Here is a 26,684-nt window from a genome sequence, read left to right on the forward strand (position 1 = left end):
AAAGAAAGGTATAGATAGGGGCAATTTTATCTTACGTAATTGTTACTCAGTGGTGGTGATATTTAGACGCGAGTGAAATTTCAGTCGTTATAGTTTTGTTCGGTCTGGAAACGCGGTTAATTGGAAAGCTTGAAATTAGAAAAACTCGATTGAATTATAGACCGATTTGATGGAATTTTCTTAACATTATGACAGTATGGTGTCTGTATAGATATATGATAGTAATATACGGTAGCAAATAAGATTGCAGAGAGCAGAGAAATAAAGGAAAGGAAGTAAACTTGCTCCTATATCCAGAGTTACGTGATTCACGTTTAATTTGCTATGGTTTCGGGCGATGGAGCAATGGTTAGAAAGATTGAAATTAAGAAAGTTGGAAAAATTGCAAAGTTAGATACCGGTTGGATAGAAATTGAATCGAGTTACAGATCGTTTCAACGGAATTTTCCTAAATTGCGATAGTATGTAAATGAGAATCTATAGAATGTGTGGCCATTCGACGTAAATTAAAGAAATGAAATTCAAGCGTAAAATATTAGATTGGAAACTTATCTCGAAAAGATTGTGTATAAAATATAAAGATTTATTTATACTTGGAATCGCGGTTATGAGTCTTTGAAATGAGAAAAATCGAAATCACGTTAATAGCCAAATTCAATTGCAAGAACGAGATATACTTAATTGCGGAGAATTCGAATAGAATTGTTCAGAAATTCTGACAGAATAACCTGAGAGAACGAAAGAAAAACGTAAAGCCAGTCGTTCGACGTGTGTTATAAAACCGAGATTTAATTATAGATTGTTTTATTGAAATGTTCCTGAAATTACAGTATTATGTAAATAACGTTACACAGAGGGAAGGAAAAAAGGGAAATGGGTAAGTTTGTTGGCCATCGAAGGAAGTTTTCTCGACCGAACGAGTGCAACGATCTCGTGTCGTTCAGAAATGGCATTTCAGCGGCCGCTATACGTACACCTGCACAACGTAGCCACGCAAATGTGTTCATGGCATCTAGTAAGTCGCAAACCGCTGCTTCTACTCGTTAAAATACACCTGATTACCGAACATTACCGTGCCGAGGGGGTAATGATCGCAACGCTTGCACGTAATACAAAATTGTTCGGGACGAACGAACGGAAGACGTTTGCCTCCGCGTTTAGGCTCTGTATCTTAAAACATTTCAGTACAATCTATTGTTACTTTAACCATAATGAAATACACATCCCGCGTTTTATTATCGACTTCCACATTGAGATCTCAAATTAGAGCTAAGAATAATAAAATTGTCGATACGTCGATCCTTACAGAAATTTGACGCTACAATTAGCAAGACGCTACATCGATTTTACATGCGTTTGTATATTCTATACGTACATTTATGCGTTTTTAAGTTTATCAATAAGAATCTCAGAATTTGTCTGAGTCATCTCTCGAGAACCTAGAGTAGTAAAAAAATTACGTGTAAATGATTCAATTTACCTGGAGAATGTAAAATTTCCAAGTACGTTTGCGTAAGATTAAAGATCGATTTCCGCGTATTTTCACCGATGAGCCTCTAAAAATTTACGACTGCAGTCTCATTTATGTCCAGTTCACGTGCTCGTTCGTTTCGAGATAGCAAAAGTAGAATAGTAGTCGCAGGTAAATTTATATTAATACGTTGGTTGAGTAGCCGGCGCGTAAAGAAGGTAACGCACAGAGCGTAATTGAGCATCGCGCTGGCAAAGGTTAACGATCTCTTTGCAGCAGCATGCGATAGAAACGGTTTAAACGATGCAACGAACGCAGGAGTCGTTCGCGTGTCAGAGATTACCGCTCGTCCTGCGTGGTCTATTCGCGGAATCGCCCTGTCCTAAAATTGCACCGAACATTTTGCCGGTCGTAGCCGCGCTCGTCGAGAGAACGGAAAATTTATGGCACGAAAATTACCGAAACGACCGGTTGTAACGGCGATTTAGGAATTATGCATCCCCTTCCTGTTGATAATGATGACAGACACGGAATAAATCTGTCGGAATGATCGTTCGGACGCTGGACTTTGAAGCTTCATACGCGTACTGAGAATCTCAATTGGCGTGGTAATAGAAATTTTGGAGTTAGACAATTTTTAGTTCAGAGCCTGCGAATTTGACGATTCGATTTTCGATTCTAAGAATCATACCGTCGATTCTGTGATTTAGATTCTGTAGAAAATTCGGATCTTCGAATCTAAAATTTCGATTTCCGAATCAAAAACAGGATCCCACTTTTTCTACTCTAAACTTTGCATAATAAGATGTAAATGTTGGTCTTTTCGGATCTCTGAATCCATTTCGAACTTCGTGCTTCTAAAAGCAGACATGGAATTTAAAAGGTGAAACTTTGTAAACGTATGACCAATATTTTCACTTAATAAAGACATCATTTAATTAACCAGCACGCCTAACATAGTCCGTTGCTTAGTAAATTGGGTCTGCCTCTTGAAATTCCGATAATCTACCTCGATTATCTGACAAAACAGACGCATTCCATCGTTTTTCCCGCAATTAGCCGGTCTTTAGCGGCAAAAGCAACAATTTCCGTTTAATTGCCGCGTACGCTCTTAGCTTAATCCCAGCGGCATTATAAGTCGAGTGTTCCATCGTCGTCGCAACATTTTCACGAGACAAAAAGCATCATTGTGAAGGCTCCGTCTCATTTGCATGACGCTTCTGCACGTGAGACCGCCGTTCCACTTCGTCTCTGCATCAGCCCGTGAAAAACCAGTCGACGAAAGCAAAACGATCGTGTGGAATGAGAAAGTGCGTGCCTCCGCACGATACTGACCCTGATAAACCCGCGATGCTATTTGAAATTTAATCAGAACGTCCATTCTCATCGGCAGATTTCTTTTCTTCTTTTGCTGTTGCAATTTTTCCTGCCAATTAACCAAATGGTAAACTAAGAATTCTTTCCGCGGTCAGCGGAGAGAATTTTCGTGACTCCTTCGATATTGCCGCAATATAAGGTGAAACGTAAATTACTTCTTCCTGGGTGTAATTGGAAAAATAAATGGGTGAAAGTAATCTCGATTTAGCGTTAATTTCCTTTCGTTCGCTTTATTCTTCGAACTCGATGCTGGCCGATCAGGAACCGGGAAACGCGCGTTTCCTTCCGCCCCTGATATTCGAAATTTAATTCGTCCAGTTTATACGATAATTTTCACTTCCAAATTGTGGAAATAGGAATTTCGTTTATCGCGAATTACTGTGTTTTGAACGTTAGAGACGCGTAACCTCTGCTCTTTACGCTGTTCCGAGAACAACAAAAATTCCTACAAAACAAAGAAAAGATTAAATTCTTCGATATCTGAATTAAAAAGTTATTCAATGGAAATCCTTCATTTCGGTTTCTATTAATTTATAATTTTGACATTTATTGATTAACACCTGAATGAAATACGAAATATTAATAATAAGACTGGTTTAAAGTAATTTTGCGATGTCTTCGTCACCTATAGCCTTTGCTCAAAAACGTCAATACCTGTTTTATAGTTCCAGGTACGCATATCCCGAGACTACGAAGAATTCGTTTACTATGTTTGAAGAATGCGTGCTTTAAAACCCAATGCTTGCCAACTCACTTTTACTACTTCCTCGCAGACTAAACTATCATAGTATATTCGGGTCGCGCTTCATCCTCGCGTGTTCTCAATATGTTGCTCACATTATTTTTGGAAAAAAAAACCGGAGATTCAACAGGGAACAAAAGACGGGATGTCGAAATGATGTTATTTCCAGTTAAATAAAGACTCGAATGAACATTACCGCGTGTGTGTTCCATTTGTTTCAAGGATAGATAAAGAGACAGAGATAAGAACTTGCGTAAGTTCTTGGTTAAATAGTCGCGAAATTACGACAGATTGCTTTGCAAGTACACGATCTTGTTCGTTTTGAAATTGTTCCAGGATTCGGCCAAGTCTTTGACATTTTATATCCTATAAATCTCTTTAAAAATGTTGAATAATGTGAAGAGCATTTTTTGCGATAACGTTGTCTGTAAATAAATATTTCAGATTGTTATCAGACAGGATACGAATCTGTTGTTATTCACCAGACTATCTTTGTTACATAGGATTTTGGATACGAGTTGGACGTGTCCATCTGTGAATTCGCGGTACGGTCGAAATTACGACAGATCGCTTTGCAAATGCACGATCTCGTTCGTTTTGAAATTGTTCCAGGATTCGGCCAAGTCTTTGATGTTTTATATCTCATAAACCTCTTTAAAAATGTTGAATAATGTGAAGAGCATCTTTTGCGATAACGTAGTCTGCAAATAAATATTTCAGATTGTTATCAGACAGGATACGAGTCTGTTATTATTCACGAGATTATCTTTGTTACATAGGATTTTGGATACGAGTTGGACGTGTCCATCGGTGGATTCGCGGTACGGTCGAATCAATGGCTCGTTTATCCGTGTCTCGAGCTGGTTGCACGCCGAGATCGGACGGTTCTCTGTGTCTCTGTGGCTGGCCGCGAACAGCGTCGTTACGGCAAAGTAAACGATCGCGAGAACGATGAATAACGGTGCGCCGCGTGAAACCGAACTGCGTAATAGCATTGGAAACTGTCGGCGAATAAGGTTACCCTGGCGAACATTATTGCCGGTTACCTTGCCTGTAACAATGTAATGGCGAAATTGGTACGCCAGGGAGCCCCGCTACAATTCCGACCAATTTCCCCGTAATCGAGCGATATTAACGTTGAAAATTCGTCGTGTGACAAAGGATTTGATTTAAGAAAAGTCCGACGCGTATTCTCGTTATTGGTGCAACAATATAGCGAATAGCTTTTATTTTTCCTCGATATTTGTACCATTAAGGACCGCGTATTATCGTATCCTTAACCCTGGACTTAGAATTTGTATTGTTTCCAATCTTACTCCTCTTTCAAGGCTTTCTAAAAAATCTTTAAAACGAGCCAATTAGATTAATAAGAAATATCGTATATGTAACGCGTATAATTATTTTTTCAATGTACAGTAAAAAAATAATGGCAAAATTCATCAACAGAGCAAGTATTCGTTCGTTAACATCGTTAAAACGATGAAATTCCTATTGAGACGAGATATTTGGAAGAAAGCAACATATGCGATACATTTCATCGAAGCTATATGACGCGAATAGCTTCAAAATCGAACATCGTAGAGAGATTGCGTTGCGTGCACATAGCCAGCCTGCATCGCGACACGCCCAACCATAGGCGAGCAACCAGGAAACGTAGCACGCCTGCGTCTACGTGTATTCTATGTACTGTACTTACTCGTGCAGGTACGTAATACGCGTACACTGCGATCGTACAGCCTGTGCATCATTTGGGATCGCGTATTGGACATCACTGGCGTTCCATTGGCTGGTATATGAATATACGTGGACTGGATCTCCTTTGGCGGATGGATCACTGTGGTACTCGGCGGTCTCGCGGGATTATTGGAATTCCTCGATTGTAATGGATCTCCGGATAATATAGTTGGAAGGAAATGGGCGTTGTTCCGTGATTAACCGTTTCGGGTTGCTTATTAAGCTTCAGTGGTTTACGAACATTCAGAGAAAGGGCGGAGTTAGATTTCAGAATGAATATTTCGGATTCTGCGAGTTTTGCGTGAATCGCAGTTGGACGATTCGGATAATAATAAGCTGCGAGTGGGAAAATTGGAAGGTTCCTTTATGCATTGTTCCAAGGTTGGAAATCTTTTGCATAAATCGAGGTTCTTGGAAGCTAAACTTATTAATTTTTCAATTACATTGTATAGCTACACGACTGAAGAAACAACCAATTTACTCCCACAGGTTTGTTCGCTGATCATAAGTAGCGGCAAATTTCAAAGCGAATTTAAAAGAAAAACTGTTTCCCAATCTTGGAATTGATCGATGTGACTCTTGAACGATTCAACTGCAGCCGAAGCAATTTGAACGTGGAATAAATTGCGAAGGAAAGAATTGAGAAGAGTGCAAGTAGTTTCTAAACCTCGACATCTTTCCTTGAGGACGCATTTGAAAGAATAGAAGTCTGGCTTTAGGCTTTGTTGACGAAGTCCAACTAAAAAGCCGTACTTCGGAGTTCTCTTTCGCGAAGATGAAAGAAGCAGGCGTGCTTTCAAGCAAAGTAAGTGGTTAAAGCACGGCAAGTAGATTTTACTTACTTTTCGGATAAAGAATCTCGTCTCCCCGTGAAATACAGTCACTTGTTTGTGGCAGGGATTTGCATACTGACAATGAGTAAGCTTATGCATTACTAGAAGAAATCGACTGCGTGATGCGCGCGTTCCTTGAATTTAAATACCACAGATACTTTGCACGTGAATATTCGAAGAATCTTGTCTATTTAGTATGCAGCTTTTCATCTTCTTAAAAATAACATATCGTCAATTTAAATCTCTGAAAACAAACCATTTCTAAATTGTTCTAAAATTCAATAATCGAAAAAGATCTATACATTTTCTGATTATATCCATCTACAAAAGTAGATATTCGGATGAAAGTTTTCACGATTTCGTATAGTTAATATTTTCTGTTTCTTTCACACTCGTGTAAATATCAGATCACAAAATTCTCCACGTTTCTTCGTTACGCTCATCCACGGAACCAGTTTTAAATTTAATCCAAAAGTTTCGCATTTCCAACCTAAATCTTCCCAAAAACAATTGCTCCAGATTACTCGAATAAACCACACCTTTCGTAAATTTCTCAATTTCGTTACTCGAATACGCAATTAATATTCCTAATAATAATCCAAATCAAAATTCAAATAACTAACTTCCCTAACTTCATGCATTGCAAGAAATCGGTATGCATAACGATAAAAATAAATTTCAAGGCAAAGAAAAATGTATGTTTTCGTATAACACCATAATCTGTCCCCATTTTTCGATTCTTGAATCTGACGAATAGCAGTTGCAGTTTCCAAAGAAGTATTTCCAAAGTGTTTCCAAAGAAGTCTACCACATCTAAATGCGTGATACAATGTCTACCTACACGATACTCCTAAAATCCACTATATTTTTCCATCGTTCGTACGCAGAAACCTAGCCCACCCATGAAAACAGCGATGACACGGCGCATCAGTATCTTATCATCCCACGAGGTTATCAGAGGAGCATTCGGAACATCCAATACAATCACCGCGGTCGTAAACGGGAACGATGGTCTGGCGGAACGATCCAGGCCATTCAATTTCCAACGACTAATCGTTTCAAAGTCCGTTCGACCGATCGATCCACTGCGGTGGATGCAGGCCATCAACGGCAGCCACCCAGTGGAGGTTCTCTTCTCGCTGGCTCGTTGTTGCCCCGCGTAATGCATGCTCTTTATTCTCCTGGAGCTCGACCCCGAAGATTATCATTAAGACGTTCCACGGGCGGTGGCGGCGGTGTTGCTGCCGCTTCTCTCGCCGCGACTACAGCGAGAAGATACAAGATAGATGATGCGCTGGAGGAGGTCGTGCCTTCGTCCGGAAGAAGAAGAAGGAAGAAGGTGAAACGCCTCGCCCTCCGTTCTCCGCCGGCAAATAGCTAATGACGGGATTAAATGAAACTCACTTAACCCGGGGTGGAACGAGGCGACGCCACGGTGTGCTCCGTCGTTTGAAAAGAGCTGTTCGCGAGCGTTCTGCACGTGACCGAGACCATAATGCTTTTCAATAACTTCCGCGTTAATTACGTGCCTGTAGGGGAGTAGCGTGGTTTCCACACAGTGCGATCTGTGATCTTTGATCTTGAAATGATAGGAAGACTCTCTACGAGGGTAGATTTTAGGTCACGTTGTACACAGCGATTCGTAAATTCGTGTCCATCTACGTACAAAGGCAAGTACAAAATGTCGCATGAACAAGATAGTTGTAAACGATTAAAGAAAATGTTCCGCGGTCATGCAGCTTGTGCAACAAGGTATATGTCGAAAAGGAGAGAGTATCTTTAATTTGTACTTTGAGCATTTTGGTGGAGGTTCGGATATTTGACAAGAATAGAATCGTTTGGAGTACCATAACGTCTTTGCTCTTTCGTTATTTTAAATTGAATCACTGCGTAGAAAGATTTTCAATAGATTAAATTTGCTACAAACTTATTTCTGCTTAAATATCGATAGAATTATGATTAAGGTATTTTCAAAAGCAATTCAGAAGATTAAAACGTTCAGTTTAGAAAATCTTAGGATAACACTGTAGCAGAAATGCCGAAACCATTAGCGATATGTGTCTTAATGTGTCAAAGTAATTCGTAGAGCTAACTATAATAGTTTATATTTAAGGGATACGTGCAGGCTTTCGCGAGTAACTGCATATAGAATAATCATAGAGCGTGCGTTCTAAGGACCTTCGACAGAAGCGGAACAGGAGGACAAGAATTTCCCGTGGAGCCCGGGGCAGAAAGATAATCCACGCGCTAGCACGCGCGCGAGTCTCGCTACGCGACTATAATTGCGAGCAGGTGGCACCATTAATCTTGCGGCCACGGTAACCCATTTTCCTGGCTCTCATGCTAGCCGACCATAGCTGTCGTGGATAATGAAATAACGAAGCAAGCGTCCGGCTCAAGGTGGACGCAGAGTCAAACGAACTCTGGCCTATGGGCACCGTGAACCAAATTAATTTTCACGGATTTTAGTGATTTATGCTCGATCCACGATGTCTGAGTACGAAGCTTCTGATTGGAGCTGCATGATTGTCCACAGTCGTTTGTAGCTTCGATTTGATTTGTCTTTCTTTAAGGGATGAGAATGGGATATAGCAAAGATATTGTCAGATATACAGCGTCTTTGATGGGGTTTGAAGAAATCTTAAGGGGGTATTCTGGTCTAGAAATTTGAAAAGATCGAAAAATTTTTTTTTCGTATTTCCAAAGTTTAGACATTCAAGAATATACCCTTAAATGGATTTTTCAAAATTTCAATTATTTTATGTGTTACAACCATTTTTGTGACGCGGCATCTGATCCGATCTGACCAGAACAAATGAATAGTAGACGGTAGACGTTGTCCGAGTAAACTTGTCTCAAAACTTTAAACGGAAATTTGATCGTTGTAGAGTCGTAAAGTTTATCAATTTAATAGCGCGGATGTGGAATATTTTCAGATAACGAAACTCGAGAATTTAATAAATTTCATAAAACAAATAAATATCGAATCTGTTTGATTCATAGCCGCGTTTAGAAAACTTGCAAATTAGAATATTTGGATATTACGCGGTAAAGAATTCGATAGCTCACTGACTTGGCAATCTAAAATTACTATATCCTCTATAAATCTCGACACCGTATTAACACCTTCCAAGGTGCTAAACGAACCAAGCGTCAATTCTCGACAGTGATTAATTTTTATCTTGTCCCCTTCAATTTACTTGAGAGAATCTACCTATAAATAAACTCCTATCCTGTCTAGATTTACTTTTGCCACAGGATCCTTTGTGCGACGGAGGAAAGAGGAGCGAGATAACTGTCCCAGATTTTCAATCAGTTATTCATAGCGAAACATACGTACAGGTGTGTGTCGTTACGTGTACGGTGACGCAAGAACGGCGTCGAGTCCCGAAGATGAATGTTTACTTTTCATCTTGGCGTTACAGGCCGTTTTGTGTTCCAGTAAGTAATTGGTTACTTTTAAGGGAAGCGCTCGAGACGAAGCCTTAATATACAGTTGAACACGGTCCATAAATTATCCGACGAGTTCAAAAATCACCAAGGAATACTTCTCTTCCTGGACGTTCGGTTGAATTCCCACGTAACGAGTTATCATAACGTGTTCGCGAAACAGTGCTTCGTCCCGAGGATATTCATCTTGAAATCATTTTCCGCAATTTTAGAGACACGCCGTAGCGCCATAATGTGGCATCAACCTTCCTACGCTATAATAGCAAGGCGGTTAGAAACTTCCCTAAGGTCCTAAGACTTAGCCTGGATAGTAATGTTTCCGAGCTGGCTTTGAATTTAGGATACACACTGCACACGCTTCTCACATAAATTAACATCAATCAAACGAACGAGGGAAGGAATTCCCTCAAGGTCCTGGCAACTTGGATAACGTTATCCTCAAGTTAATTCCAAACTTGAATTACCGTATATTTGGTATATAATGGAACGAGAGCAGGCTAAGTTTCTAAGTTTCGTTACTTCGCTTGAACGAGATTAAACAATCACGGTCTAATCTAAATCTCGAACTAACTAACCCCTATCGCAGGTGCATCCCTACGGATCCCTCGATAATTTCCCTTTTGCATCGTTGTATAGTGGCCTGATCGACTTTGATTCTCAACTTTGATTCTCGCGGGAACGAAGCTTCGAATGAACTAATTTTATCTTAGATGTTCGACTCGTTTCTACGTTTCTACCGAATTCCACGTACATTAGATACTATGATAATCCTATTTTTCCTAATCTTAGTTATCTTCAAGTCATTCGCCCCATTTTCTTCTTCCAATCACCCAATCGAAATTTTTCTTACGCGGGTTATTAACTTGGCGATCTTTGGGCTTAGATTTCCTTTCAACCACAGCCTCCTTCTATTCCATATCTCATCGACAATTCTGGAATTTGCACCTGCGTCAGCACCCACGTGCCAATATCACCGATCAGTCTCACAGTGTTTAGAAACTTCTGGATCCTCGCAGTCTCGTCGTTTTTCCGTCCATCGATCTCCGCAGCCGGATCGATAACTCACGAACGGTATATCCCTTTCGCCTGCGACCTTCGCCATTCCACGATCGAATCGAATCTCTCGAGGGACCTTCGATCTCCGCCACGATCGATCCCTCGCGATCCCGTTACTCGTCGCGGACCGTGTACACCGCGTTTCTTTAACACGCAAACGAGGGAAAAAGAGAGAGATAGAGAGAGAGAGAGAAAGAGAGAGAGAGAGAGAGAGAGAGAGAAGGGATTACGTTGTAGTGGAATGCATCGCGACGCACGCGTGCGTGTTTCGCGCTCGGATGATCTCAAAGGTTAACGATGTTCCACGCTTCGCGGAGGATCTACGCCAGGAAAAGGTAAGGGGAGAACCGATTGATCGTTCGTGAAATCTAGAAAAAGGCCGAGGATCAAGGACGCCGATCGAGGATCCTCTAGCGCGCGCGCGCGCGCGCGATTCTTCGAAGGAAGAGATCGTTTTCTACGCTTGCGCAATTCACTCGACATTTTCCTTCGCGGAGGAGCGCGCTCGATCCTTCTGTCGATGCTCTCGATCTTATGTAACGTTTTGTCGTTCGTGCGAGGAGAGAACGCAAGGAGATAGAAGGCGTCGTGTTGAACGTGGAACGTGGTTGATCGTGAACGTACAATGCTGGCAGAGTCATCGTCGTGTGACTATTTACTTGGCTAGTTCACGTAGAAGGTTGAAGAGAGCAATGGAATTTTGTTTATCGGATTAACAGCCCGTCGTTCTCAGGTTCGTCCTAAAACACGAAGTTCTATCATTTTTATGACTCGCGAATAATCCTCCAACTATTAAATTATTCAATTTTTAAATTATTAAGGTCTCCACTCGGATCTATCCCGGAACGTTGTAACAATCTTTTTCTTTTAGATTTATTCTTTAATCTTTTAATTTTAATCTTTTTATTTAGATTTATTTATTTAGATTTATTCTGCTGATGCACGCTAACAGAAAAGAATAGGAAATAGTAGAGTTTGATATTAATCAATATTATACGAATTGTTGTTGGTCGCTTCGAAGTGTACATACCTACGGTCAGGTATTTCGACATGGTGCTCCTGTGTATGCAGACAGCATCGCTCGAGCGATTCTTAATTCTTTGCTTAGAGGATGGTGGCACTATTATTGCGAGCAATGTTTATTAACCGACGTACACGCGCCGGTCGGCACGCGCATTAATCTTGCCGCGACCACGAGATAAGCAAACGCTCGCGTCACTTCGACCGACTGTCTGCATATTATTTACGTCATCGATAAATCTTCTTAACGTAACGTTAACAGCAATCGCGATAGAATCGTCGGCGACGATTAATCGACTTTCGAGAACCGAACAAACGTCAGACCATGGATTGTTCGGTAAAAAGTGGTCAGAGGGTTGAGCAACCCTTAGACATAGAAATTGTTTCGAAGTAGATAAACGTTCCTCGTTAGTTTGATTGAAAGCGAACATTTTGAATGATCTACGAAGGTATCCGATGTTTGATGGATACTTTTGTACATTCTAATTGAGTCATCGATTCTTTCCAATCCATTCCTAGTACTATTACACGCTGGTATTACGGTTTCAATGACGTGTTGTATTTTTTTTTTTTTTTTCTTTTTGGAATTATGTTTTGCCACGTATGAGGCATGAGGTGTATTTTTCACCCTTAAAACGGTTCCATATTAAAAATCTTCAAACACCCAAACTATTTAAAAATTCAAATTAAAATTTTTCTAAACTGAAAATTCTTCAACCCTTGTAAACTAAAAATCCCGAAATTCTATCGAACTGTTCGTAGATTCTACGAACCTACGACTCTTCCGACTATTTCACATTAAAAATCGTTGAAACCTTCTGACTGAAAGCTAAAAAAGAACCATATATCCTTGCAGATTAAAAGTAATTAAATCTTCCCAAACTCTATTTCTTCGATCGCATATGCTCCGCTACATTTTCCTCGCCTGTATAAGCCACCGTAATCGAATCGTACCGCACACGGGTCGATCTAGCACACGGTTAAGATCGAGCGAGCTGCCGCTATCCGCCACGCTTTAATGAAAGCAGCCACCGGCACGGCGCGAGAGCGCTCGTAATTTGTAACCGGGGCGAAGTCAATTAATAAGGACATCAGGTCATTAATTTAATTGTACCCCGTGACGATAGGTATCGAATCGCGAGTTTAGATCGCCGTGCAGATTTATTAATTACGAAATTTCCACGTGTGACGGGCTACGCGTTGCCGCGATCATCGAAAGGTCCGCAGGAGGTCGCGTAGCCTGACTGACGATCACCGTCGATTAAATTATCGGTTGATCTCGGACGAGGACGCCGCTAGTTGGCCGAGCCACCGCCGTGCGTTTCTGAAAAGTTGCAAAACCGACGGATTATCTTGGCGGATTGCTTGGATAGGGGAAAAGAGGATAACACGCGTTTCGTCTTAACCTTTTCAGTTTAACCTTTCGTAAATTACCTCGCAACGCCGCTTTGGTATTTTTTAATGGGCGAGTACGCGTGGTTTTATCCGGCTGATTGATTGTTTAGATCGTAAATTAGTCGGCAAGAGGATAGCCAAGTGTTTGTATGTACGTCGTCGGTGATTTGTAATTGACGTAATACCGTGTGCTTAATGGAGCGAGTAGGTGTGTCTGTGATAATGCGAGATGATGGAAGTTCGTTTGTTTGACAATGCTTGGTGATTGCTCGCCAATTTATCTTTTCTCGCTAAACATACGGATTTTTATTTTACAAAAGAGAATGTTTATGAGCTATAATACCTTGTATATAATAATAAGCCTGTCTCTTTCGTTAAATTTCAAGTACATATTTATCGAGCAAAGAAGTACATGCGATCGTAAGGATGATCGAAAGTCAGACTTTATATACCTGTCTTGTAATATTTTCAAGTTACTCCTACTTTAATCGAAATATTATAAATAACGACTATATGATCGAGATCGACACTTTCGATGTATTTCTCAAAATCTGCAAGACATTCGTATGTACTTCGATTCGTAAGTACTTTTAGAACAGCTATCACGTGCTACCTGTGAGTTCTCGATGTCACAGCCCAATTTCCAACAGAATAAGATTTCAAGTATAATTTGAATTTCCCTGTTCCTCTCGACACTCTTCTCCCGAAAATATTATAGTACGTTCTTCGTCGTCATTCACGATCCAATAACAGGCTGTTCGTGATTTCTTACACTTGCGTATAGGCTGAAAGCGAATGATCGTATGGAAAATCGATCCCATTTGGTGTCGGCTGGTCTCGTTAGTAAGAGACTGATAGGAATTCCATGGAAGGTGTACGGTGTAAACTCATCTCGCGTGTAAGGCGCGGAACGCACTAGGCTCGGCCTGCGTTGCATTCCGTCACGTTGCAGGGGAGGAGTCGCTCGCGCCGCGAGGAAATCCCTGGTATTCTAATCAGTTTCTAGCCCCCTATCTCCGAACGTACGGCCGACCAAGCTGATTCGGAGAAATCGGCCGATTGCCAGTCCAGGGTTGTCGTAATAATCATTAGGAGAATATTAAACTCGTCGACGAGTTGGAATATTGAACGCACATTCGATCGATCGTTTCGTGGACTGCATAATGGACTGTAATACGAGATATAATCTAGGCAAAGAAATTAAAAATCTATAGCGAGATCGATAAGTATTGGCGAGAAAAATTGGCGAATTATGCTTTTTAATATCAATATCGTTTTTAAAAAAATAGATTCTTTCAAAATCTGTTTCCACAGTCACATATTTGCACTTCAAAGATACAAATATAATTCAATTCCCCTGTCCTAACTTCAAGGCTTCTTTTCGCCTACGTATACTTTTCCGTATACTTTACTTTTAATTATTTAATTTTTACTTTAATTTTTAATCCCAAACTCTTCAAGGGTTGTTTTCACCCCGTAACTGTGTTTGTCGATTTAATTGGCTAAACTATGAAGGTCCCAAGTTTCACCAAAATTGACCTGTCATCCTCGTTGAAGAAAATTCACGTTTCTATAAACACAGTTTATAAAATGAAATTTGAATAGGAATTTATATCGTTTGTTATAATATTTGGTAAGTACTTCACTTTGAATAGTACAGCGCAATGCTGCCTATTTTTACATCTTTAAATTATCCGCAAATTCAAAAACAACTGCGGTCTTCTTAGTATACTAACGTTCAAATCGATCCGAAATTTATATCGTCAGTTAATTTATTTATATTTATGTATCACATAGCTTGTCATATAATTTATCATACAATTATCAAGCATTAATGTAACTTTGATCGATCATCAATGAAATGACCTAGAATTTAATGGCAGGATTTAAGTCGAATGGATTAGAGGTCGATGCGACAGCGTACGTCGGAACTAAGCCTAATTACAGCTTAATACAATTTGATTGGAGCACGATCCTTCGTCTCTAGCATAATCTGCCGCATACAAGTGTGACTTAGGATTACCCGAGCGTATATATAATTTAGATCGCAAGTATAAGTTGTCGAGACGGCGCGTAATTTAGATCACGGTATCAGATACGTGCGCCGCTGTCTAAGAGGACCTATCCAATCACGATTTAGACGAAATTACACCGTGTAGATGCTTGCATAAGTTTACGTCGAAGCGTTGCTTGATCGGCTATAACTTACGGCTAGCATAACTTAATCCAATTATAATACTGATCATCCATAACACCCGTTTGAATTAAACGAAAACGCATGCTGAATCATAGTGGATTGGATCTAACTCTAACGATGGTAAATTGGCAAATAAATCGAATCTATGCGTAATTTGATCGTACGTATGCTTGGGTTCAAAAGTAGCTAGACGCTTTGATCTAACGTGATTTAATTACAGAAGTACAATTATCATTTTTTACTCGATTGAATTTCTTTTGATGTTAAAAAATCAACCTCAAGTTGGAACATTATACGAAAACGTCGTTATTCTCACGCATAATTTTTCCTGATAATTTTACGTCGAATATTTTCTTAAATTATATTGAAAATCCTCGTTGATCGCAAAAATTAGAGCAAATATAAATATTGCAGGATCGCAACAGGGTTACATTTCTCTATGGACACGTTTTGAACGATCCAATAACCATGTGCGATAGCTTAAGCCTGTAAGCAATTGGAGATCGGACATCATCGATTTAGTTGGTCGTTCTAATTCAACCTCGATTATCCGCGAGCAATTGAGCGACTATTTGTCGCGATGAGGTTGGTCGCGTGAGAGGGCGGCCGTGGCCATTCTGCTGGCTATTCTGTTGGCCATTCGTGCGTCGATGGGTTCCGGTTTTATCGATCGTTTTTCGTGGCGAGCCTCCCCGGACACACCGGTGGGACCTGTTTTCACCGATGAAAAGTTACCAGATCGTTCAGACCGGCAACGACGGTACGATACGCCCGACAGACCCCCGTTGCTTTTCCAGATGGAACTGGTCGACCGTGCGAAAACCACACGGCACAGAATATCGCGAACACGCGCCTCTTCCGAAAGAAGAAGTTTCTCTTTGCTTGATCTTGTCGTTCGTTGCTTCCCTGACACGTTCTCTCGATCGCTGCCCCGAATCCTCGTTCGTCTTCCTTCGAAAGCTCGACGCAGTGGAACCATTTTTTCTCACGTGTTGGCCACGAAGGATAATTCAGCGGAGAAAGATACACAAATAGCGACAAATTAATGCTAATTTCGTAGCATTTGCTTATTAATTAATTAACTCCAAGTACGTATATTAAACTTCGTGTCATTTGGTAGCACTCGCATGCGATTACACAAAGATACTACGAAAATGAAATGGAAGAAGCTCCATTGGAAAATAGCGCGCGCGATGGTACTTTTGCTATACGATACGATTGTAAAAACTGGCACGTGTATTAGCCGCAACATCTGTAAATAAGGTTCCTATACTCTCAGAAATGTCATCTTCTGAGCGATGCACGGTATATTTCTTCCTATATTCCATATTCCAGACTACTAGAACGCGCAACGGTACACGTCCGTGTCGAGTCTTAATCGATACCTTTCTGCATGCAACGACGAATTGATAAAAAGCTTTCCCTGTCGCATCTTTAGAGGGCCGCGTAAAGTTCGTTTCGTAAATTATAGGAGCAAGAATCCTGTTTATCTGTCGCAGTATCGGCTTCAGAGTCCGTGTAGAAAGGGGACAGGGACGAATCGGTGGTGAACGACAACGAGACGATAAGCGTCGCTAATTTCCGTAAATTCGCCGGCGACTCGGCCAGGGCGTTACGTTTTAATTGCCGCAATTAATTAGACCAGGATCGAGAGCCGAGCTTCGACCGTGAAGCGGATATCGCGGCAGCCTTGAATCGCTCGCTCTCGACGACCTTCGCTTCGATGAAAGGTTAGCCAGTGCCTCTAGCTGAAGACGAAGTTGAAAGATCTTCTTTCGAGTTATTCTCGAAAGAATTAACGAGAATCACGAACGACTTGCTTCTGCGTTTCAGATTTTTTCATTGAATTTTATTTTCACGTAAGGAGAGATTGAAGATACTCCGGTGGAAAGAGACTGAGTGAAGAAGCCAGATGAAGAGAGAAAAAAGAGAGTGGAAGGTTGGATGGTACGGAGGAAGATGAAGAGACCGCCACAGGGCGCGACGACTCGTGTTTTACATAAGTAGCGCGGATCTTATCTCCGTTCTGGTACACTCTGGACACTGCAACCGGGTCACGATGTAGCCAGGTACCAGATCTTGCGCATCCTCGAACGCCTGGACCAACCAGATATCTTTTTATTTTTGACATTCCACCTGGTCACACCATTCGGTTGCTCGTTCCCTTTTTTACACGCCTTGCTCGTCGCCACCTTGTTCGCTACACGTTTTTCCCGCTTGTTTCATTACCCTCTCCTGTTTCTTTTATGTATCTTCCTTTTTTTTTTTATTTTACGACATATTCTGAGATTCTTTCTTTTACGGCGATTGCTCGTGCTACTTATTCTCCCGTTTACACCTTTTCTCCATTGTGTTCCTTCCCTCTGCGTCTCTTTTGCTTTTTAGGACAGTCTCTATTTTCTTATTGTCATTTTCTGAAATCAACGATTTCCAACTTGGCTTAGTTGCGCTATTTTACATCCCCTGCTCACCTATTCCAAACTTTTCACTACTTCCTCGTTCACTCGTTTCTATCCACTCCAAGTCAACGAAGCCCGCAAAATCGTGCTTAAATTTTAATAACTCTCCCAATTGACACTATGTTCTATGCATTCAAATTCTTTTAAACTTCCTCCAACTAAATTTCATTTTCCGTATCATACGTTCAACCCTCCACCCTCGTAGCACTCATCTCTCCTCCAAACTTTTAACGGTTCCACCAACGTATTTTAAACTCGATCAAATTCCAAATATTCGCACCATTAAACTGTCAATTGCTGCGAAATTCCTCTCGTTAGGAACCCGAACCTCTGGCCTGGCGTGCTAATGGACATTCCGAAGCGGTCGTTCGAGATAAATCAAGAAGCGTGTCCTGGAAGAAAGCCACGCCGGTGCCGCGCTAATAAATACGTCGTATGAACAAAAACGCGGAGCAGGGCGGTCTCGTATACATAACGGCCGGACACGGACCATGATGTATCGCTCTTGGTGGACACACCGTCTCCGTGATCGTGTGTGCACAGGTATAATCCCGTTCGCTACTATGTGGAGCACATGGGAACCAAGAGAGGCGGCTTAATAGAGGCTCGTGCCGCTCTCCACTCAATATATCTTGGATTTTATGCCGACCCTAGCCTCTCCTCTCCTCTATCCATTCCTTTTCTGGCAATAATTGCTCGATCTTCCCTGGCTGGATTCGACGTCGATCCTCGAGGCTGCCGGAAGCTGATTGCCACCAACCGGAAGTCGTCTCGAGACTCAGAGACGACCCGTTCGAGAGCGGTCTGTTTAATTTAAAGCAGGCATAAATCGTTGTTTTAATTAACCTCCTGTCCTTGCATGGCTCTTTCTCTTTTTCTTTTTTTTTTTTTTTTAACTGAACAAGATCGCTAGGTTGTGCTGGACGTTTCGCCGTTTTCGAGCTACGCGTCGAAGGCCTCCGAAAGCCAGTTTGTAGCGAGTTCCGATGCGGAACGGTCGAGCCAGATCGAATCCACCGTAGCGTCGTCAAAACGCGATATGCCTTTCGAAGCAGAAAGCTTCACGGGGATCTTTTAACTTGGTAGGATTTTTTGTTACTTGGATTCTTCTTGGCAATTTTGTTCTTCATTTTCAGTCCTAGAATCTTTCTGACTTTAGACGAGTAGGTGTATAATGCGCAAGTAACGTACTTTGGTCGATGTTCCACCGAAAAGTGAAGCCACGCTACGCTATGGAATGCCGAGTTTGTAAATGTTTGCTTGGATAAATATACCTATACGGAACCGTTCCCACTAAAAGCTAAAATCTGTGCAGCACAGTTTAGCTTGGCTTTCCGATGGATCCCTGGCTTTATTCGAAGTCTCTATACAACTTTCGAAGTTTACGCAACGTGGAAGTACGTGGCTGCGCCCCATTTTATCGTAGATTTGCCTGAACGCCTCCCACGCATTCGCTTGCAAATATTCGCGGCCGGTGCGACGCTGTATAAACAAATAACAAATTGTAGCCGCCGTGCAACAAAGCGGACCGAACCGGGAGCGTTGGACGTTTCATGGATCGCCGTGTACGAACGTCAAGTGTACTTAATTGTACGGTCTCCATTCAGCCGTGGCAAGAACGCGGATAATAGAAAGTAAGACGGCGGCCGTAGCGTGCTCGACACTCCGGGACCCGACTGGAATTTCGTCGGTCATTTCTAAATCGCGGATTTTATTGGCCACGTTCGATCGTACGTTTTCGTGGTCGAGGGTCTGGCCGATCTAACGACGGAGTCTAAACGGCACGCTTGTTTCGATCAAACAACGTCGCTCGTGTTATTTCACCGCGAGATTTACTATCGGTGTTCAAAGGCAGTTGGTTAACCGGATTAGCTAGTTCCAGCTGCAGATTCCTTTTCCATGCCGATGAAAACAAATTTCGATGTTTTTGCCACGGGCACCCGAGTGAAATTCATCTCGTCAGACGCCAGCCTTGCCACGTGTTTTTCCAGGAAAGGTGGTGAAAGAGAATCGATCTATTACAAGGAATATGCGAAGTATGCGTGCGAGCTCGCCAAGCCATTCGATCTCTCGTACAGCGCTCACAATTTGAACGCTACTTGAAATTTCTCGACTAATTACGTTCTCCAGTTCCAAGCTTCGTTCGTTAAACGCATCCTCGATGTGTATAAAAAGTGGACAGTCGCAACACGATTCAAAATTACAGGTTTCTCAACGACGTTAAACGCGTATGTAACTCGAAACGTACAGGTTCGGGCCATCCGCGATTTTTCATCCAACTCGTGCAAACAACGACATTACTCTCCGAACTGCTTCCCGCGACTGGTACACTCGCGCGTTCACCTTTTCCGTGTCCATACATTTCTCAAACCGCGCCAACTCGCGTGCACGCGAAAAATTTACATTTTACAAATGTGTCCGCGTCGTCGTGCTCGCTGTTTCGAAACACGATCGCCTTTACTGAATTTTAACCGCGGAATACCACATTTTTTCTCCTTCCTTCCTTCTTCTGTTTCGGTGTTCAGATCGTGCAAATAGTAGCGCGTTGGACCCTTAACGTTCAAAACCTTCAACTTTCCTCTCATATATTGTATTCTGTCATTATCGAAGTCAATACTGACAAATCTATAAATTATTCGTCCTGTTGCACGATATAATTAGTTTTCATTGAAAAAGAAAAGGATATTTTGAATAAATAGAAACTAGATGCGGCCAATTTTTGCGGTTAATATTACAGTAAATTGACAGAAGAATTAATTTGTCTGATAAAAGTGATGACCGCATAGACTGATAAATATAATTGTTAAATTCAAGGAGCAAAGGAAAGCAGGAGAAGCGCCGAGTTTCTCGATGTAAGACGTAGAAATATGCTGCTTCCGGAGAAAAACTGTGACTTTTAACATTTTTGATAGGAATTTTGCAACATCGCGGTCTAAAGCGTAAGCCCGCGCGACGACGAATCTTACTCCTCGCGCGCCGCTTGATTAAGCGGTATAGGAGGTCGCTGACGAACCTTTACCGTTACCAGCCTCTTTTATCGCGAGAGCAGGCTAATGAACCGCTTCGAAAGCGCAAAAATCTACATTTAACAAATTTCTCCCCCCTCCCCCCTGGTTGAGATGCGACGCGACTTCTGCTCGCCGAATAAACGACCGGCCGGGATAATTTAAGGCGTAACCCTCGCGATGTTTCTTCGGCCTTAACGGACAGTCGCTAGTCGTCCTCCGATTTTTTTGATCGCTGTGTTTCTTCGTTTTATGCGACTTGCATTTTATTTTTATTTTTATTTTTCTTTTTTAAGGTTGGTTGGCTTGGAGCGGGGAATGAGTTGTAAACGATAACGAGGAATTTTATGTACCATGTTCGCTCGGCGGAGAAATTGTTGGGATTGTTACGGTAGTAGGTGATGATACTCTTTAACCCTTTCCCAGTATAAAGTATGCATTCTGTGGTTTTCATACAATTAGTCGACGACTTTGCGTTATTATAAGTAGATTGCGAATTTTTACGCAGTATCGTATTTTTGTTAAGACCTAAACTAAGGAGATGAAACATACGTACAGATTTACTTCACTCGTTAGATTTTATAACAAATAGTTCACTTTGAATATGTTTTCTATTTCTGCATACTGTGTGCAGTTTGTTCCTTATGCGTCTTTGAATTTACCATAAACGTAGAACAATATGCAATATAATTGCAAGGAACATCGTCACTCAAAGCTTTCAGGCTCAAGCCACGTTCAGGAAGAATTATACGCACGCATTTTGCCAGCATAATTGATAGTACAGAATGAAATCTTGACTCCTTAGAAACAGTACGTACTTCCTAGTATTATCGAGTATCTGTGATGCGCCATTGAATCATCGGATAATTATCAAAGAAACAGACAAAAATTGGAGTTCAAAGGATTAAAAGAGACTTCGTCGTTGTGAATTCACGACTTCGCTTACGCAAAATTTCACCTTCTTTCTCTTTCTTTTCTTTTCTTTTTTTTCATTCACCACAGTTTACTCGATAACAAGCACGGATTCTCCATGCCAATCAAACGTACGATCTGAATTCAACGGGACGGCGTAACTACCTCTCCATCGAACTTCGATTCCCCTCGATCCCGGATCCTTCACGAAGAACCCTTTTCAACTTTCCTTCGTTTCATCTTGGCGGCCAGTTTTCAACGTCGAACGCCGGCTATCCACGTTACCGGCCACGTCAATCGCGTTCGAAAGGATAATCGCCGTTTCGAGATGATACTTTGTCGCAGTCACGAACGGTTCGGTTTTAAAAGCCGAGCGATTTCCACGGTCACCCTGGTCCTTTTTCTTCTCCGGCTTCCTTCTCCGCGGACGATTACACGATCCTGCTACGCGAATCGCGGTCGTCGCTGGATTTCACGACGTCGTTTTCACGGATCTTTCGTCTAAGCTGGCAACTTTCTATGGCCAATAAGGAAGCTCCGTTTTTTCTTCATCTTTCTCGATCGTAACCGGTAGTCGACAACGGGTAATAGATTGGAAATATCGACGATGCTCTGTTTTCTCGATTAGTTCTACGCTAAAATATCGCTATTTTATCTCGAGCGGCGTTGCTCATGAATATTTATGGATAACGTTGCCTGGACAGAAAAGTAGAATCTATCGAGGCCAAAGAAATACGCGATTTTTGTCTATTCTTTTGAGAAATAATATGTACGTACAGTTATTTGTTAGGGTCCTTGCGCGTACTATTAGGTTGCCCGAAAAGTGTCTTTCTTTTACAGACATGTCTTTTACAACGACACATCATCATACAAACATGAAACCTAATCTGTCGTACGTTGTGATCTTTATTTTGATAGAACAAAATGGATCATACGAAATTCGATAAAATAATATAAAACGGAAAATGTTGTGCCTCTATTATTTCCTTACAAAACGAAAGAAACTTTCCGGACGACCTAATATTTATAAAAGATCTGTCGTTTATCGAAATAAGCTGTATCCTATTTGGAATATTATATATTTGTCTATTAATGTATGAAACAACGATTATTTCGTAGCAAACTGTGTCACTTCTTTGCTATAAAAATAATATTTAATTAGCCTCGATCGTGTCGAGTATATTAAACTTCAGTGGTAATATTCAGCGGGATTTTATTTCGATAGAAATAGCTTTGCTATACGGTGTTACGGTGTACGAGGACCATTGAACATTGAAATTAACTATTCATGGAAGAATGTTATACAGTCAGAAATATTTATTCGCTATAATGTTTCTTAAATTCTTTGGAACTAATTTCGAAGCAAAGAGAAGCTAAACGTGTACATGTATCGATATTCTTCAAGAGATTAGGTTGCGTCAAGTACATGTAAGCTGTATAATAGTTAGGAACATACGTGGATATCTATGCAAAATGAAATATTATCGAAACCCAACTTTATTTCGATAGAAATAGCTTTGCTATACGGTGTTACGGTGTACGAGGACCATTGAACATTGAAATTAACTATTCATGGAAGAATGTTATACAGTCAGAAATATTTATTCGCTATAATGTTTCTTAAATTCTTTGGAACTAGTTTCGAAGTAAAGAGAAGCTAAACGTGTACATGTGTCGATATTCTTCAAGAGATTAGGTTGCGTCAAGTACATGTAAGCTGTATAATAGTTAGGAACATACGTGGATATCTATGCAAAATGAAATATTATCGAATCCCGACTTTATTTCGGTATCTTCAAAGCGATCATACGGAGATTGTTAAGTATAGAGAAGGATTATGTAGAATTTTATCTCCATACATTATTACTGTTCGGATTCTCGATACTCTCAGGCGTATAATTATTCCACAGACTTATCAGAAACAGCATCCTCCTCGATGCTAACATTCAAAGAACATCCAATCGTTCGATAACCTAAATAACGCGATTAATGAGAGCAGTCACACATCCCTGGTTACCAATCACTCGTATCAGCTCAGCAAGATATCCATTGAAAAAGTTTGCACAACCTGTAATAATTCATCCACATGTTACTCGAGTTAAAAAATCGAAATATCCGTAGCAATTCGAAACTTTTCCTCTTAGGTTCTTAGCAAATAGCAACATTGGGGAGTCCAAATGTAAAAAATAAAAAGGTCTAGTTGAAAAGATTCTTGCTATTTTTTTGCATCGACAAATCGAAGTAGCTGGGGCACAGTGAGATATATACATATGGAAATGTTGAACAGCATTATTTTTGTATACAAATCACGTTCAATTCAATTAACTGGTTATTTTTATGTAGAAAAGCAAGACAATTTTTTAAATAAACAATACATGTATACAATTGGTCACGACGATATTCGGTTGTATTATTCTATTTCATCAGATTATTTATGTATCGGCCATTTCTAGGAAATCGTACAATTATTGTTCTATTCTGCAGTGATATGAAAATAATAAATAAATGAGATAAAATTTATAGTAATGTAGTATCGTGAATAGATTGTCTAAGAGTTATCGGGTGAACCATAAACAATGTTGCGAGGAAACCTAGATGCCGACAGGCTAAAAGGGTCTGGAAACTACAATGGTCCGAGCGGTCCATCAATGTGTGGTCGGTCCTTCAGCCAAATGGTTACGCGGAAAAAAGGCCTAGTGACTATGGCCACGGACGGTTGCGGATCAGGTACGTGGTGGAGTTATGAGAAAAGACAAAGGGAAGCTTAAGGGAGAAAGACGAATTACCAGTCAGTCGTGAGTTGAGAAGTCAGTGTTGTCAGCGTTGTCGAGGAGGATGACCCGCTTGAAAGAGAGCGTTGGAACCGTGGTGACGAGAGTTGTAAATTAATTATTTAATTGTGTTAATTATAGCACATTACTGTATTTAGTTCGCGTTAAATAACCATCGTATCCTGTTTAATCCATTCTAAATAAATAAATAAATAAATCCTACAGTAAACTATCAGTATATTTCAAAAAATGATCATGAAACCCTAAAGCGATACTCTTATAACCAACTACTATATCCTTAGGGTTCGCTTGCACAAAAAGTAAAGAAGACAAAATATTTCGTTTCTTGATAAAGTTAATTCGATTTATCGCTATTCCGATCGATCGATCCTTGCTGGAAACGAATCAAAATTGTCAAAATCGTCTATCGATCAACTTTTCGAGATGAATATCCTACCGTAGACAAGTTACCTAGCACCGAGTTGTCTCCAGGTGGAAATGACCTCGCAATTGTCAGTTTTGTTTTACGAGGCGAGAATTGGTAGTAATCGCGACGTTATTCCACGGGAAGTGACGCTTTTACGACTGGCGGAATAGTGAAGCCGATGGGAAATCTACGTTTCCGGTCCGTGGCGGCCGAAATCGGCGACAAAGTGGCAATGGCTGGATTTTACTCGTTCCACCTTGCCACGCTGTCACGCGGTTTTTACTGTCGCCTGTATACGGCGCACTAAATTATCCTGTTTGCAATAAAACGCGTTGCGGGACGCGCGTACGCCACGGTGAACAAATAAACGCGAAATTACGGTGAAACCTGGTTCTCTGCTCTGAACGTCTGTCTTTCTCGGTCGTTTAGCTTTGGTTCGGTACACTGGCTCGCGATACCAGTCGAAAACGAACGGTAAAAAGCTTGGATGTTTAGCTTGGACGTTTCCTGGTAGTTGCTCGATCGATTAAGAAGGGAACATCGTTGTTTAATTCGCTGTTTTGTCAAAGGGAAACCGGTTGCGCTTGAGCGTGTGACGTATTGTAATATTTAGCTACTTTGTTAGTTTATCTTCACCGCTTAAAGATCGAATCTTTAAAAAATTCTGTTAGAAAATCTGAGACTTTTCAAATTATCGATTTAGTAAGACTTTAATGCGCCCAATTGCGAGTTACTATTAGATTATGTGTTTAAAAAAGGTCAAAAGTTTCTAAATATCCGATAGAGTTAAGTAAAATCTTTTCACGTTACAATTATTAAGACACTAGACAGATTACAATTAGGCATGTTTTATTTCGTTGAGGAATTAATATCTTTCAAGGAGCATTCGCGACTCGCTCGTTAAATTTCCAATTATTGCTCACTGATTTAAATTAATTAAACTAAAGCAGATCCTCTTAAGCGTTATCGAACGTACCTCCATCTGACCTTTAAAGAGCGTTCTTAATCGAAACGAAGTGGAGCAGCTGATTCGAGGCTGTGGAAAACGTTCAATGAAACCCTTAATTGAACCATCCAAGCCACTGACAGTTCCTCGAAATATCGCCGCATTTACATACGATCAATGGCCGATCGACGTTTTAATTGCTTCCTATCGATGGAGAACGAACGTTGCTCCAGATAGTGTGATTAAATTGCATCTCAATTGACCCGGTTGGCATTTCTGTGTTTCTAGGTCTTCGTCGCGCGTTCTTGAGAAATAGAACGTTTCGTGGTCGCGTTGTTCGTTATTAAACGATTACATTATTCGATTAAATCAGCGGCTGGTCGTCGAATCGAAATTGCCAGCTGCTAGACGAATATAAAAGAGATTTATAGATGATTAACGAGTTACGTGACGTTTCTGTTGCAGCCAGAGACAGTTCCTCAAGCGAGGATCGATATGACCCGCGTGTTGGAGGTCGCTGCAGCCGAAGACATCACTGGACATCCTTACAGCCTCGCGATCACCGCACCGGAAGGAGTTACCTTCGTAAAAGGCACGTGCCGCGAGGAAACCAGATGGTGGGCTGATGTGCTGCAAGTCTACTCGAGGAACAAGGTTTGCTTCAAAAATATATTACACGTAATACGAGCATTGGCTGATTTACACTCGTCGTTTTACACAATGTGATTCGAATGCAACGCTTTTAGCCCAGATGCATCGAGTTGCTTCTAATTCCATAATCGTCACTGAAATTGGTCAATTTGAAAGTAGGAAATACAAAATTACCTGCATAATGGAAACAGAATATCGTATTGTTTATGTTAGAACTACCAAATAGTCAAAATGACCA

General features: G+C 41.0%; 1 protein-coding gene across 4 annotated transcripts in view; it reads left to right on the top strand.

Moving 5' to 3' along the window:
- Positions 1–26,684, top strand: part of osp (myosin phosphatase Rho interacting protein outspread) — a 216,405-nt gene that overhangs the window by 163,489 nt on the left and 26,232 nt on the right. For all 4 annotated transcript variants that reach the window (XM_069112618.1, XM_069112619.1, XM_069112620.1 and 1 more), the window contains exon 4: positions 26,261–26,449. In XM_069112618.1, the coding sequence (XP_068968719.1) occupies positions 26,261–26,449 (189 nt within the window). The remainder of the gene's footprint in view (positions 1–26,260; positions 26,450–26,684) is intronic.

This window comes from Bombus flavifrons, chromosome 5, assembly GCF_040668555.2.
Source record: "Bombus flavifrons isolate JBK064 chromosome 5, iyBomFlav1_principal, whole genome shotgun sequence".
NCBI classification, from domain to species: domain Eukaryota; kingdom Metazoa; phylum Arthropoda; class Insecta; order Hymenoptera; family Apidae; genus Bombus; species Bombus flavifrons.